General features: G+C 45.7%; 1 protein-coding gene across 15 annotated transcripts in view; it reads left to right on the forward strand.

The window, feature by feature from the left end:
* Nucleotides 1-15,166, forward strand: part of LOC100459434 (tubulin-specific chaperone cofactor E-like protein) — a 161,081-nt gene that overhangs the window by 113,644 nt on the left and 32,271 nt on the right. For all 15 annotated transcript variants that reach the window (XM_063711482.1, XM_063711481.1, XM_054525268.1 and 12 more), the window contains 2 exons: nt 556-1,157; nt 8,694-9,255. In XM_063711482.1, coding sequence (XP_063567552.1) covers nt 556-1,157; nt 8,694-9,255 — 1,164 coding nt within the window. The remainder of the gene's footprint in view (nt 1-555; nt 1,158-8,693; nt 9,256-15,166) is intronic.

Here is a 15,166-nt window from a genome sequence, read left to right on the forward strand (position 1 = left end):
GAACTTCAGTTTCCTCACCTGTAAGATAAGAATGATAAGATTTACCTTACTTTCCAGGTTGTTGAGATAAGGTACACAAAAGTGCCTAGGACAGTGCCTGGCATGTAGCAGGTGCTCAATTCTGGGTCTTAGACTCAAAACCTTCTATGTGGAAAGCTAGGTGCCCTAGCAGAGTGTGTGAATGAAGGGGTGCCACTGGGACTTGGATCTCCCAAATGAGGATGAGTACAGCTCACTGTACTGTGCAAATAAGAACACACACACATATACAGAGGCACACACATGCAATCACACACGCATACTCACATGCACACACACATGCACACTCACAGGCATGCACAGGTGTGTGCACATACACATGCACTCACTCACATGCACACACACATGCACGCACACACATGCATGCACAAATGCATGCATACACAAATGCATGCATGCACACACGCACATGCACTGACAAACACACATGCACTCATACACACATGCATGCACACACACTTCTGTCTCTGACTTTTGTCCTTTTCTCAAACCCGTCTTCTCCTTGACCACCTGCAGCACTGGAGTGCCCAGAGAACAGCCACTTTGAGGAGTGTATCACATGTACAGAGACCTGTGAGACCCTTGCCCTGGGCCCCATCTGTGTGGATAGCTGCTCTGAGGGATGTCAGTGTGATGAGGGCTATGCTCTACTGGGCAGCCAGTGTGTCACGCGGAGTGAGTGTGGCTGCAACTTTGAGGGGCACCAACTTGCCACCAATGAGACCTTCTGGGTGGACCTGGACTGCCAGATCTTCTGCTATTGCAATGGCACAGACAACAGCGTCCACTGTGAGACCATTCCCTGCAAGGATGATGAGTACTGCATGGAGGAGGGTGGCCTGTACTACTGCCAAGCCCGCACCGACGCCTCCTGCATCGTCTCGGGCTACGGCCACTACCTCACCTTTGATGGCTTCCCCTTTGACTTCCAGACCAGCTGCCCGCTCATCCTGTGCACCACAGGAAGCAGGCCGAGCTCAGACTCTTTCCCCAAGTTTGTTGTCGCAGCCAAGAATGAGGACCGGGACCCGTCACTGGCCTTGTGGGTTAAGCAGGTGGACGTGACCGTGTTTGGCTACAGCATCGTGATCCACCGAGCTTACAAGCACACTGTGCTGGTGAGTAGTCACGAGGCTCCCTCAAAAGGGGAATCGTGGAGACGTCAGGATGGGGTCAGCAAGCCAGGCTGCAGCTGAATCAGGCAGGTCCGGAATCCAAAGAAAATCATAGTATATTAAAGCAGAGAGAGGCCCTAGAGATTTTCTGTCACTTCGTCTTACAGAGAAGGAAACAGAGGCTCAGAGAAAAAAATGATTTGCCCAAGTCACATACACAAAGTTAGGAGGCAGAGCCAGCTCTGGAAGCAATGCCTTTCATATGGCAGCAGAGCATGATGGAGAGAGCACAGACCGAGGTTAGCATCCCTGCTTGGTGGCTGCTGTGTGACTTCAGGCAGTCACTTAACCTCCTAGCTTGGCCGCTCCATCTGTAAAAGAAACGCCTACCTTGCACAGACTAGGCCTCCCTAACTGATGCTATTGTCCTTGTCCACCCACTTCCCTTTTTTGAGATCAGGGTGATATTCACCTGTTCTGGCCTCCCTCCATCTCTCCTGTTCTCCCTTTTGGCTCCCACGGGATCTGTGAGTTCGTGAGTCTTACACGCATTTGGAGGACTCGGGGCTCTCCTACAATCCCTTTACTCACTTGGGCTTCAACTCCCTCTTTCTAAGCTTCCCACCCTTTTCACCCAAAGAGCACTTCCTTGACCACGAACGCAGGAGCAGCAGGGCTGAGGAGCTCTGTGCACTCCTCATCTGGCCTGCAGACATCAGCTCCAGCCACAGGCCCAGCCATTCTTTCTCCAGGGTCCTGCTCTGCACATAACTTGAAATGCTAACGATCAAGCCAGCAGCCTCTGCTTTAGCATTTTAGGGAGCTGATTTAGGGTGTTTGCCTTCTTGACATTATTATCACAGGTCTGTGTCATAATTTTTCTGTCTCTAAAGACACTCCTTTTCATCTTGTTTACATTCTCTTAAAAATTCTGAGCTATACTGAACTAACTATCTAAACCTAACTGAAGAGTTCCCTGGGCAACTATACTGACTTCTTTTCCTGCCTCGGGATTTCCTCAACTTCCTTCTCTGACAAAGAGATTCCCAAGCCTCTTGAATTATCTTTCATGTTTATTGGAAATCTTCCTTTTTATCATCTAAGGGAGCAATTTCACTGTGTCGTCCTCTTCCCTTGCTTGCACACCACAAACCTAAATCCCAGTTGTTTTCCTCTCTGCTCCTCCTAACAGTTTATTCCAGTAGCCATTATTACATTCATCAGGCTGTTTTTTTCATGATCTTCCTGTCTAAAGTGCTCTCACTTCTAATCATGGGCTTCTTAAGGGCAGGAACCATACCTAATTCATCTTTATGTTGAATGAATGGGCAGCCCCCTGCACCTGGTGACACTCGAAACACTGGTCAAATGAATGAATGAGGCAGAGCATGGTGGCTCACGCCTGTAATCCCAGCATTTTGGGAGGCCAAGGCAGGTGTATCACAAGGTCAAGAGTTCAAGACCAGCCTGGCCAAGATGGTGAAAGCCCGTCTCTATTAAAAATACAAAAATTAGCCGGGTGTGGTGGCAGGCACCTGTAATCCCAGCTACTCGGGAGGCTGAGGCAGAGAATTGCTTGAACCCGGGAGGCAGAGATTGCAGTGAGGCGAGATTGCGCCATTGCACTCCAGCCTGGATGACAGAGCAAGACTCTGTCTCAAAAAAAAAAAAAAAAAAGAATGAATGAAATAACACAATAACCGCTTTCTTCCAGGGTTCCCGTGATTTTGTCACAGTGCTAGTTACTGCTTCAACGATCTGAGAGGTTACATTGCCACTGAGGCAAGTTAGGACTGTGTCAGAGGCTTGGCTTTTAGCCACATAAGATTTCTAGATGTTTGGATAGTTAAAGCTACCCATTACAACAACTTCCCTCTATCCATTTTCATCTTACGTTAAAACAAATATATCGATCGTTTTGCCCATGTTGCTTGCATCGTATTTGTCCTTTACTCTTTGTTTCCTTATGTGATATCTTTCCACCCTTAGATTTAGGTGTTTTCATGCAGTTACTTATCTCCTTGATATTTGCTGCTCTTCTGCCTTTCAGGTTTTTCTTTTCTTTTAAAACGTAGTCTGTTCATGGGTCCTGTTCTATCTAGTTGATGATGAATTGTGTTTTCTGCCTTGTGTTACACACTCTCTGCATTTAGGTACCTTGACGTCTGAGGCTACGCATGTTGGTTTCAGACATCCTCCCAGTTCTTTTCATGTATAGACTGTGGGGTCCTGGTGAGCACCTACTCTTCTTTCATGCTACCCTTCCCTCTCCTTCACAATGACCGACTCCCCACTGTCTCTAGGCATTTCCTTCCCTTTCCCTCTACTTTAGGGTTAAGCCCCCAGTGGGTTAGCTCTCCTTCCAGGCATGTGCTCTGCCCCAATCTCACGAGATGCACTTATTGCTAAAGTCCCAAGCCCGGAGAACCACACAGCTGACTTCTTCCTCATAGAGAGATGGAGAGGGGAGGTGTGAATTAGTTTGTTAAGGGCTGCCATAATGAAATACCACAGACTGGGTGGCCTAAAACAACAGCAACTCGTTCTCTCACAGTTCTGGAGGCTGTAAGTCCAAAGTCAATGTGGTGGCAGGTTCACCCCAGGCAGGTCCTGGGGAATCACCACCGCCTGCCCCTCTTCTAGCTTCTGGCGGCTCTGGGCAATTCTCAATGTTCCTCACCTTGTGGCAGCGTAAACTCCAGTCCTGCCTCTGCCTTTACATGGCCTCTTTCCCTCTGTGTCTCCTGTTTTCTCTGTGTCCAAATCTCCTTCTCCTTTTAAGGACACCGTTCATTGGAGTTAGCCCCACCTAATCCAGTGTGATCTCATCTTAACTCGATTACATCTACAAAGCCCCTATTTCCAAGTAAGTGCATTCAAAGGTACTGGGGGTTAAGGCCTCAACATTTCTTTTGGGGGGACACAGTGTAACCCACAATAGGGGGTCATTGGAGACAATGAGCATCAAAGAGAAATGGATTAAAGAGGTGGGGGGACTCCTTGCTAGGGCACTTCTTTCTAAGTCACTGAGATGTCCTAAGTGCACAAGTTGGAAACAGAGTATACAGCTTTCAAACTCTTGACAAGAAGACCAAGTTCAGAGCGCATCGAGGGTTCTTTTCTTCTGAGACGTGGAGGCTAGATTTAACAGTTACTTCGGATTATTAAAATGCATTGCAGGATCTGCTTATTCAATGATTTGCATTTGTTTTCCCATGATGTTATTGTTAGTCACCATCTCTCCCTGAGCCTGAAGAATAATGACCATCAGGGTGACAGTGTGAAATGAAGTGCTGGATAAAACACAGCCCAAAGTGTGGGTCACTGCTGGAGCCCTCAGAAATGGAGGGTGATAAGAAAGTGCTTCCTTGGGACACAGGGTCCTTCTATGACTCTGACCTTTTCCTGCATTGAGCAGCACCACAGGACATGGGAAAATCCACTAAGCCAAGAGAAGCTAGAAATAAATGTGCTATCTATAGACCAGACAGGGTGGGGGGTGAGCTGCAGAAGGTGAGCCACTCCTGGGGGCACCGCCATAGCCCATCTCAGCCATCCACACCCAGAGCTCAACAGAGACTGCCTCGCTCCTGCCCCCACCCTCAGGCTTCATCGCAGCCAACTCTGACATGGTTCAGGCCAACAGGGAGGTTTTCAGGGCTCTAATAGCCTGTGTCTTTATCACTTATTGCCAGTCAGGTGGCCATCAGAGAAGAGTGGGGTTTTGAGCATCACTCTGGCTTGGTTTAGTATCATGAGCTTGTATTGATGCCTATTCTCTACCAAGCCCTCGGGGTAGAGAAATGAATCAAACATGGCCTCTGTCCTAAGAGAGCTTAGAGTCTAGTGCAAGAGACAGACATTAGCAGTTAATGTCCATGTAACATGAAGTGCTGCAAAAATGTTGCTCATGGAGGGCCTGAGAGCACAGAGGAGGGGTTACCTAAATCAGCCAGGAGAACCTTAGGGAGAGCTTCCTGGAAGAGGAGACCCAGAGCTGAGGCCTGGAGGATTACACTTGCCAGGCCAGGAATGAGGTGAGGGTGTCTAGGGAAAGGAAATATTGGTGAAGACTGAGGGTGGGTAGTAAAGTGAGGGATGCAAGGAGACTTTGCTGCAGAAGACCTTGCTGGAGAACTAGGTCAAGGTCTGTTGTTTAAAGGAAAACTCTCTCCAAAAACTCTAATATGTGGTCTTATTTCCAATACCTAAATATTTGAAATACACTTCCCCCCACTCCTCCCACACCTTCTCATCATCTTCTGCGACTTCCTCCTCCATCCATCAAGCCTGTTGCCATTCTAGCCTCTCTCTTTTCCTCTGACCTCCTGCCTCTGAACTCCCTCTTTCCCTCCATTTCTCACTCACAGAGAGAGAGGCAGGGCAGTGGTGCCAGGGTGGAGGCAGCCTGCGTGGGGTTTCTGAGACACAGAGAAGCCGAGCCTGTCTGAGTCGAAGGTGTTCCTTTCTCAGGGCTCTCCTTGGCAATGGCAGAATTTGCAAGCCTTTTAGCTTCATCCAATTATATTGCCTCCCCAAGGCATTGCCTCCTGAGTGACATCAGGTAGCCAGGAATATAGAATGCAAGGTAACTTAGGAAGAAAAGCCAGCTGGCACCGATTGGCCTCTGAGTGCAAGGCTTTTACTTTATTTGCTGTGAGCTTTCAGGACAGATCAGAGTCTCCATGGCCTGATCTTGCTCCTCCTCTCACTCTCCATGCACCCTGTCACTTAAATGACTGTCACTGCATCCTCTCCACCTCCTCCCTTCCAGGTGCCGAGAATGAGGCATCTCTTCTCCTCCCGTGGCTGCTCTCCCTGTGCCACCTCTTTGTTGCCTTCCCTGGGATCTTGGCCCTCTGTCATCTCCTCTCCCTTCTGTGTCTTTCTACAGGGTCCTTCTCCTCAACTCATAAACATGGTCATTCTCAAACAAGCCTTGCCCCCAATTCCCCACTAGCTTCAATCCAATCTCTCTCCTTCCCTTTCTGGTCAGACTCCTTAAGAGCATCATCTCTGCTTCTGAATCTCCTGTTTGTTACTTTATTTGCTATTTGCTTCTGCAATCCAAATTCTGGCCTCATCTTCCTACTTAAATTTTCTTAGTGAGATTGCTGATGTTTTTGTTGTACAAAACGAATGGGTGTTTTGCAGGCTTTATCTCATGGGCCTTTTTGCCATGTGTGTATTGGATACAAGGCCCTTCATGATCCAGGACCTCCCCACCTGTCCATTTTCATCTCCCACCACTCCCAAGCCACACTCTATGCCCCAGCAGCACTAAATTGCTGTAATTATTCATATTTATCAGGACATTTTTCCCTTATCTACCTGGGGCTTTGCTGGGGCTGAGCCCTTTACTTGGAATTCCCTTGTCTTCACTCCCACTCCTCCTTGACTGGCCAACCCCTCCTCCTCCTTTGAGACCAGGTGTGGGCATTGTCTTCTGCAGGCAACCCTGATCTTGTGCCCAGGCTGAGGCTGGTGCCTGTGCATCTGTTTACCTCTATCATTGCTTTTATCACATGATATTGTTACCTGTCTGTGTACTTGCCTCTGCCACATGCCTGTGAGCTCCTAGGGAAAGGCCATATGTGCTTTATTCCAGCCTTTAGCACAGTGCCTGGCACTCAGTGGTGCCAAATCAATGTCTACTGGATGAATGTATGAATTCTGCCTCAACGAATACTCACAGAAGAACAGATAGTTTTGAAGGGTGAACATTGCCCCAGGAAAAAGGTGGGGTCAAGGGCATCCCTGTTGTCTTAGGTCAGGTTCCCTAGAACCTGGGAAAGTGAGGATAGCACCAGGGCAAGAGAGCTCAGCAGGGCTGTGGTCCAAGCTGCAGACCAGCTTTAGCCTGGGCTACTGGGAGCCCTGGCACTTGACTCCCAGTGTCAGCCAGTCATTGGCCAAGAGCTACCCTTGGGTTAGGGGGTCAGAATCTTCTGGGCAAAGTGGTTCCCATGGGGCCAAGGCCAGCTGTGAGTTATCATTAGCCCATAGACACAGGGCCTGGGGTTGGGGGCCCTGGGTGGAGCATGGAAAGCATCCTTCACACTCACAACACAGGAAATGGCAGGGTGGAATGTCACAGCTTGGTTCATTTAGGGAACTGCAAACTGTTGGGTGTTGCTGGTGTGCAGGAAGCCAATGAGGTGGATCTGAGAGGCAGGGCCAGCTCCAGGAGAGCCCAGGGTGATGTGCTAAGCATATCAGACACTTTACTCAAGCCCTGGAGAGGGCTTTAAGTATTGGATTAACTGCTTTCAATTGCATTAAGATTATTGGCGTGGCGGTAGTGACTGAATGGTGGGGCAATCCTGGGGCCAGGGGGACAAGTTAGGAGAGTACACTACAGTCAAGGGGAAAGGTGGTAAGAGTCTGAACCAAGGGAGGCGCAGTGGTGTGGAAAGGGTTGTCAGCTAAGAGAGAGAGGAAGGAGGTTGGGGGAAGGGATTTCTGGTCAGAGAGCAATCTTAAAACACCTGCTTCTCCCACAAGGCAAACCACCTCCCCTGTGAGCCCTTGCTCCAGTGAGCAAGCTGGCTGTCTCTATCTTCCATCATGCACTAACCCGGCCACAGGCTATAGGATTTGGCTCCTCTGAATCAAAATAGTTCAAGGGCAGTGCAGTCCTGGAGTTTACTGTTAAGGGATTTCCGTCTTGTCCGAATTTAAAAATATGTGGGAGGAAACATATGTCAAGTGCCCCCTCCGTGGGAGACATTGTGCTAGGTGCCTGGGGGGTAATGAGGGGAAGGTGGGCATAAAGATCAATAAAATGTGGTTCCTGCCCTCAAATTGCCCATAATCTTGTAGGTGAGATGGAAGAGTGTACACCCAGCCATAACATAAGGCAGATTGTGATGTGTGCTGCAATACAGTGTATGCAGGCTTGATCCTGGCCAGCGGTAGAGAGGAATACAAGAGAAGTATAAATAACCTGCCCTGGTTACCCAGACAAGGGAGTGATTAATTCTGACCATGGGCTCAGAAAATCTTGCCTTACAGAAGAGGTGACATTGGAGCAGAGTCTGGAGGATGAGAGGGATGTCGACGGGTGGAGAGTGGCATTTCAGACAGAGGGAACAGCAAAGTGAAGCCATCCTTCAAGAAAAAAGAAATCTCGAAGGAATTAATACACTGGGGCTTGCCTAAAATAAATTCCACGGTAGAGCTAGAAATAGAAACACAAGAGTTCTATGTTTTGGTATTTCAGTCTAAACTTTAATTGAATTCTTATTACCTTTACATTACCTTGGAGAAAACAATTTGAACTCCTGGGGGAAATAATGCTATGTAAACAGAAGGCACTGAAATAAATAGGTATATTAGTGTACCAAGGATAGTCATTTGTGTCTGTTCAAATCCTAATAATAATAGTTGACTGACATAAACAACAGTACATGCAAAGACTACATTCAACCTGCTCAAACTTCCCTCTGGGACTTGTCTTTCAAGAGACTCATCGTTAGGAGAAGAGCTGGGAAATCTCTGGGCCAACTGTGTTTCTCCACCTCATCTCTCCTCTTACAGGTCAACAGTGAACGGCTCTATCTGCCCCTGAAGCTGGGGCAAGGGAAGATAAATATCTTTTCCTTTGGCTTCCACGTGGTGGTGGAAACTGATTTTGGCCTGAAGGTTGTATATGACTGGAAGACCTTCCTGTCCATCACAGTCCCTCGGAGCATGCAGAACAGCACCTATGGTCTGTGTGGCCGCTACAACGGCAACCCTGACGACGACCTGGAGATGCCCATGGGTCTGCTTGCATCGAGCGTCAATGAGTTTGGGCAGAGCTGGGTGAAGAGGGACACCTTCTGCCAGGTGGGCTGTGGGGACCGCTGTCCGTCCTGTGCCAAGGTGGAAGGTTTCTCCAAAGTGCAGCAGCTGTGCAGCCTGATCCCCAACCAGAACGCTGCCTTCTCCAAGTGTCACGGCAAAGTTAACCCCACCTTCTTCTATAAGAACTGCCTGTTTGACTCTTGCATCGATGGGGGCGCGGTGCAGACCGCCTGCAGCTGGCTGCAGAACTATGCCAGCACCTGCCAGACTCAGGGGATTACGGTGACTGGCTGGAGGAATTACACGTCCTGCAGTGAGTCCTTCTCATTGTCCCTCCTTGTAGCTTCTCCTCTTTCTTGATTGCTCTGGGAAGGCCAGTCTTCCAACTCCCTAGAAGTCAGAGCAAATTCAGTAGCAATTTAAGGATACGCACTTTGGAACTGAGTTTGTTATCTGAATGAAGCATGACATGTAACCTCCTGGAGCCTCCATGTCCTTATTGGTAAAATGGAGTTAATATCACTTATTTCATGGGTTACCCTGAGGATGAAATAAGATCATGCATATAAATCACAGAGTATCACACATGGCACTTGGACGCACAAAGTTCACAATAGAATGCTAACAAGAGATTAATGAAAGAAAGATTAGTTACTAAGTTCTAGCACCTCATGGGCCCATCCTCGTGTGAATAATCCGCATGCTTTGTCTAAGCATATTATTCTATTTGATTCATATGTGTCATGTTTCAGTCTTTGTGTTTATGAAACAGAGCAGAATATTAAGAGTACATTAGAGAAGGAACTAGAGCCCCTGGATTCTAGCCTTTACTCTGTCTTTAAGGATCTGTGTGACCTTGGGGCAATTCACTTTTCCTCCCTGGTTCTCAGTTTCCCCTTCCATAAAGCAGTGGTAATGCTGCCTTTACTGTTTATGCCTCAGAAACATCAAGGGGATCCCATTAGGTAATTGAAAGCCAGGCACACTCTGTGCATGCTAAGCGGTATTGTTATATTAATGGCTTGCTCTGAGCCAAGACCCCATGCTAAACATTTTATCAATATACCTCATTTATTCTTCTCAATGACCCAATTAGTCAAGGAGCAACTGAGACTCAGAGGAATGAAGTAACTGCCTAAGGTCATATAATCTGAGTGGCAAAGTCAGGACTTGAGCTTCTAACCCAAAGCGCAGGCTCCCAACCCATACACTGTACTGCTGGACTATGTACTGGGATAATTTACCTGCATTTAGCACATAAGAGTAGGAAAAACTTGGGGTGGGGGGGAACACTGTTGGTCTTTAGCTAACGTGCTTTGATCTATTTTCCTGTCTCAATCTCATTAACAATAGCATATTTCTTTAAAAAGCATATTCCTTTTAGAAGGTCTGTAGCTCTTTTAAAAGTACAAATTGACCCTGAATGCATAGAGCTCTAACTAAGTGATACAGCAGGGTCCCCAGAGAATCAACTCCCATTTTCATCTGGAAAGGGAGATTTAGATGAAAAACCAGAAACAGCATTGTGGTTTAACACTCACACAGTTTACATTCCACACAACTGGATTCATGTAGATTGTAAGGGAAGGGTGGGAGGAAGATGAAGGCGGGGAACAGATGCCAATCCCATTTCATCCAGGCTCAGTCCCTGAGTGGGTGAGGCCAGGCAGGGTGGGAAATGGTGCCAGTAGGGATGACAGTCCAGACAAACTGGCCTCTGATGACTTCAATAAAATAAATATGCCTATAAAAAAGCTTGGGTCTGGATAAATCCCCAGAGCTACTCTGGATTCATTGGGGTCATTCCAGTAGGACCAGAGAGGTTGTCTTCCTCTAAATCAGAAAACCAAGCTTTGGACCCAAAGGCCTAAACATGGTACAGAATGGGGGAAGCTGTTTTGGAAGGGAAAGCTCTCCTGTTTCCCCTTGAGACATGTTATGGAGACTTCCCTCTTCACCTGCAGCCACACCATGCTGGGTGTACTGCTCTCAGGGTGGCTGGGGTGGGGACAGGCATGCCAAAAACCAATGCTTCCAACTGCAACAAACAGGGAAATGCACACAGGGGGCTAATGCCAGGAACTCTCACCTCAATTGATGGGTCTTAATTTTTGTCACTCATGGGAAGGAAAAGAAATTGAGTCAGCAAGGCCTCATAACCTTACCCCCAAGGAAGAAGGGCCCCCACTACAAAGCTTGGCTAGGGATAAAGAGTAAGAAGGTGATTTTTCTTGTCTTTCTCTCCCTTCTACCAGCAACCCTTTCCTCTCCCCTCCCAAATTTCTGTCCAAACATTGGTTGCCTCCTCTCTACCCTGGCTCACTAGTAATGGGAGCTCTACTCATGGCACCCAGAGCCGAGTCTGCCCTGCCTCATCCTCAGTCTCAGGTCCTATCCCTTGCCTTCTACCAGCTTCCCACCAGCACGTTCCAGGACAATAAGCCAGGGCCAGCAGGTAACTTAGAATCGTTCCCATCACGAGGAGACTTAGACCTTCCCTACCTTGGCATTTCAGGATAGGGGCAAAGATCCAAAAGTTAGAGCACCTGAGGAGATGGTGGTAATTAATGGCAAAAAGAAAAACTAAAATAGGAGAAAAAATATGTGTTTTAAAGACGGTATGGGGGTCAGGCTGGGGGAGAGGGTGTGGTTGGAGGCAGCTTCCTTTTACATTTTGAATCTCAGAAGCAGAGAAAAGCTTCAGGAGACTGAGTCCTAACTCAGCCATTTGACCTGAGAATAGGGTTGTTTGTAACTGTATCCGATGTGACTCCACATCATGTGAGGGCAGGCCCCATCTCTCTCCACCTCTCATTCTACCAAAAATTAATCCAATCTAGCATTCGCTTGATAGGAGAAACGGTGCTTTAGGAGCAAAGGGGTTAACCTAGAACTGCCCATCAAATTTGTGCTTTATTGGTAACAAGGTAGAACGCTGGTGTTTTTCAATGATCTGACTGTTCCTATCAATGGAATAATTTATTACTCAATTACCTTATTTGTAAAATCGTTGGAAAATCTTGTAACCTAAGTTGAACAAATAGGCTTACAGGGAGAAGGGAAGTTAAATTGTCTTAATTACTAGCCTCTCCTTAAAATTCATTGAACTGAGTCTATCATTCTTTCAGTCCCTTAATGGGGGACTGTAATTAGATGGTATTAGATGGTGAGAGGAGAAAGAGAAGGAAATAAAAAAGGAATAAATGACAGTTCCTTAGCTCTCACCATGTGCCAGGTTCTAAGTGGGATCTGGGGACTCATGCATTTACTTCTTATGGCAACCCTGCCAGGTAGGTACTACTCATAGTCCCATTTTCTAGAGGAAGAAACTGAAGCTCAGAGAAATGAAGTCACTTTCCCCAGGAAGGTGGCCTGGGTAAGTTGGAAAGTGGTTCCTGAGACAGTGCTCGCCCTTCTGTGCAATGCTGCCTTTCTGAGCCTGGTCAACTAGTGCCTAACGTGTGGCCAGTCAAAGTTGGTTGTCATTGTCATTTTCCCTTTTATTGGAGGCAGCTGCTGCTACTTCAGAGTGCTGGGTCCAAAGTCTGGTAATTAGGATTTGTCTTGCATATTTCTCCATACATCTAATAAATTCCTGTTGAATAATTGTTTTAAAAAATCCTTCTATGACTACAACTATTACTACTATGAATTGCAGAAGTTATTATCGAAGTACCAGGCACTATATGAGGAGCTTCACGAATTATATCTCATTTTATTTTGATAACTACTTGATGAGGGAGATATGATCCCAATTTTACAGATGAGAAAACAGAGGTTTAGAGAGAGTAAGTAACCTGTCCATAGTGACACTGCTTAATGGCAGAGCGAGGCCTCAAATCCAGGTTGGTCTGATTCCAAAGCCCCTGTCCATTCTGTTGAGCTGAATTGCTTTTTAGGGGCTCCATTCATCCTGTCTACCAAGGCACAGATGCTGGGTATGGCAAGAGACAGATTCTTGACCACGGTACAAATCCAGCTGCAGAGCCCAGGTCATCACGCCACAGCTCTCAGTACATCATTTGGTGGGGAGAGAGAAGCAGCGGATCAGTTCTAGGAATCTGAAAGTTTGTTTTCCAAGAATCAGGTGTTTCTTAGCCATCTGTCATGTTCTCAGCACTGTTTTGGGTGGCATGGAAGAATCAGAGTGTGAAACGTGGTGTTTATCATCTAGTTGGAGAAATAGGCCCATTTGAAATACTTAAAGAACAAACATCTCTAAATTGGTAATACCTCTTCGCAAATATTACAATGTATTGCAGACCTTCAGTCACTGTTAACACTGGCATATGAATAAGTTAAACAAATAAATAATAAAAATAAAACAAGTGAATACTGGCACATGAACAGAAAGACCAACCAACAGAAAGAAGAGAAAGTTCAGAAACAGGCCCAAACACTAAAGAGAAATTAGCATATGGTAAAGCCGGCATTTCAAATTGCTGGGAAAACATATTTGTTATTCAGTAAGTAGTAAAAGGTCAAAGGGCAAACTAGCTGGGAAAAGCTAAATCCTTCCTTCATTTCTTACTCCAAAATAAAATCCGGGCAGAACAAAGATTAAACAGAAAAAAATTAAATCACAAAAATACTAGAAGAAAACAAACGAGTGTTCTTGATAATCTTGCAGTAGAGAGAACATTTCAGAACAAATTATCCAAGGCTAAAAGGGAAACTTGACAAATTTTGTTACATTAAAAATTTTACATCTTTACATGGCAAAGAGATAACAAACAACTTCAAAAAAAGTTGAAAAATTATTTAAAAATGAATACAAAGTCGAAAGACAAATGATAAATATTTTGTAACACATATGACATACCACAAAGGCCTATTTTAATTTTTTTGTTTGTTTGTTTTTGAGATGGAGTCTCGCTCTGTCACCAGGCTGGAGTGCAGTGGCACGATCTCAGCTCACTGCAACCTCCATCTCCTGGGTTCAAGCAATTCTCCTGCCTCAGCCTGCCAAGCAGCTGGGACTAAAGGCACGTGCCACCATGCCTGGCTAATTTTTGTGTTTTTAGTAGAGACAGGGTTTCACCATGTTGGCCAGGATGGTCTCGATCTCTTGACCTCGTGATCCACCTGCCTCGGCCTCCCAAAGTGCTGGGATTACAGGCATGAGCCACTGTGCCCGGCCAGGCCTATTTTAATTTTTAAAGAACTTTTATAATTTAATAATAAAAATTTCACCAACATGAAATGTGAAAAGGATATGAAAAGGCAGTTAACAAAAAAAGACATACGAATGGATTATAAACAAATGAAAACAAGAGGATCGACCTCACAAAGAAATGCAAACTAAATAAGGAGATAGCACATATAGCATTTTAACCTTGTTTCCAAGGATCAGACAGTTTGGTGATAGACAATCAAGGAGAGTGGGAAAACAAACCTCCTCCAATAGCACAGGTAGGAAGACAAATTGGCACAGCCTCTTTAGAGGCAACTTAGTGGCATTCATACCATTTGACCCAGTAACTCCACTTTCAGTAATTTATTCCACAGATGCCCTTACTCATGAGAGCAAAGATATACATACAGGGATGTTCACTGCAGCATCAGCATAAATACATAAAGTACATGCAGCATGCAGCAGCGCAGAAGCAATATTTTGAGGCTAAATGGAATGAATATTGTCATAAAGAAAACAATGAGCAGAAATGTGTATATATCATGCTCCCATTTATGCAAAAAATAATGGGCAGGGCATACACGTATGCTTGTGTGCATACACACACAAAAAAATGGGTGCTTGTATATGCGTAGAACACTTCTGGAAAAATTGACTATAGTTTGCTATCAGAGGTTGCCATTTCATCACGCTTTTTCTTGTATGGTTTGGATTTTCTACACTATGCAAGTATTATGTATTAAACTACAAATGTTTTTTAAAAACATGGTATATTGTGAGAGTGGTTATATGAATCAATACATGTGTTAAAATTCATAGAACTGTGTACTCTAAAAGTAGATGTTACCACTATATAATTTAAAAAATGAAATAACCCCCCATATAGATACTGTATACGGTATAGGGTAGAAGTTCCCACATAATGGTAGTTGTGCTTTTAGTGTACATTGATTGAGATAATAGCTTCTATGAAACTTTTTAAGCAAACCTATCTTTAATGATTGACTAATACTTACTGAACACTTATGTGCCAACCGCTGTTCTGAGCACACAGACTCACTTAATCCTTTGCAACCAGCCATGAAGTGAA

Source organism: Pongo abelii, chromosome 9, assembly GCF_028885655.2.
Source record: "Pongo abelii isolate AG06213 chromosome 9, NHGRI_mPonAbe1-v2.0_pri, whole genome shotgun sequence".
Lineage (NCBI taxonomy): Eukaryota > Metazoa > Chordata > Mammalia > Primates > Hominidae > Pongo > Pongo abelii.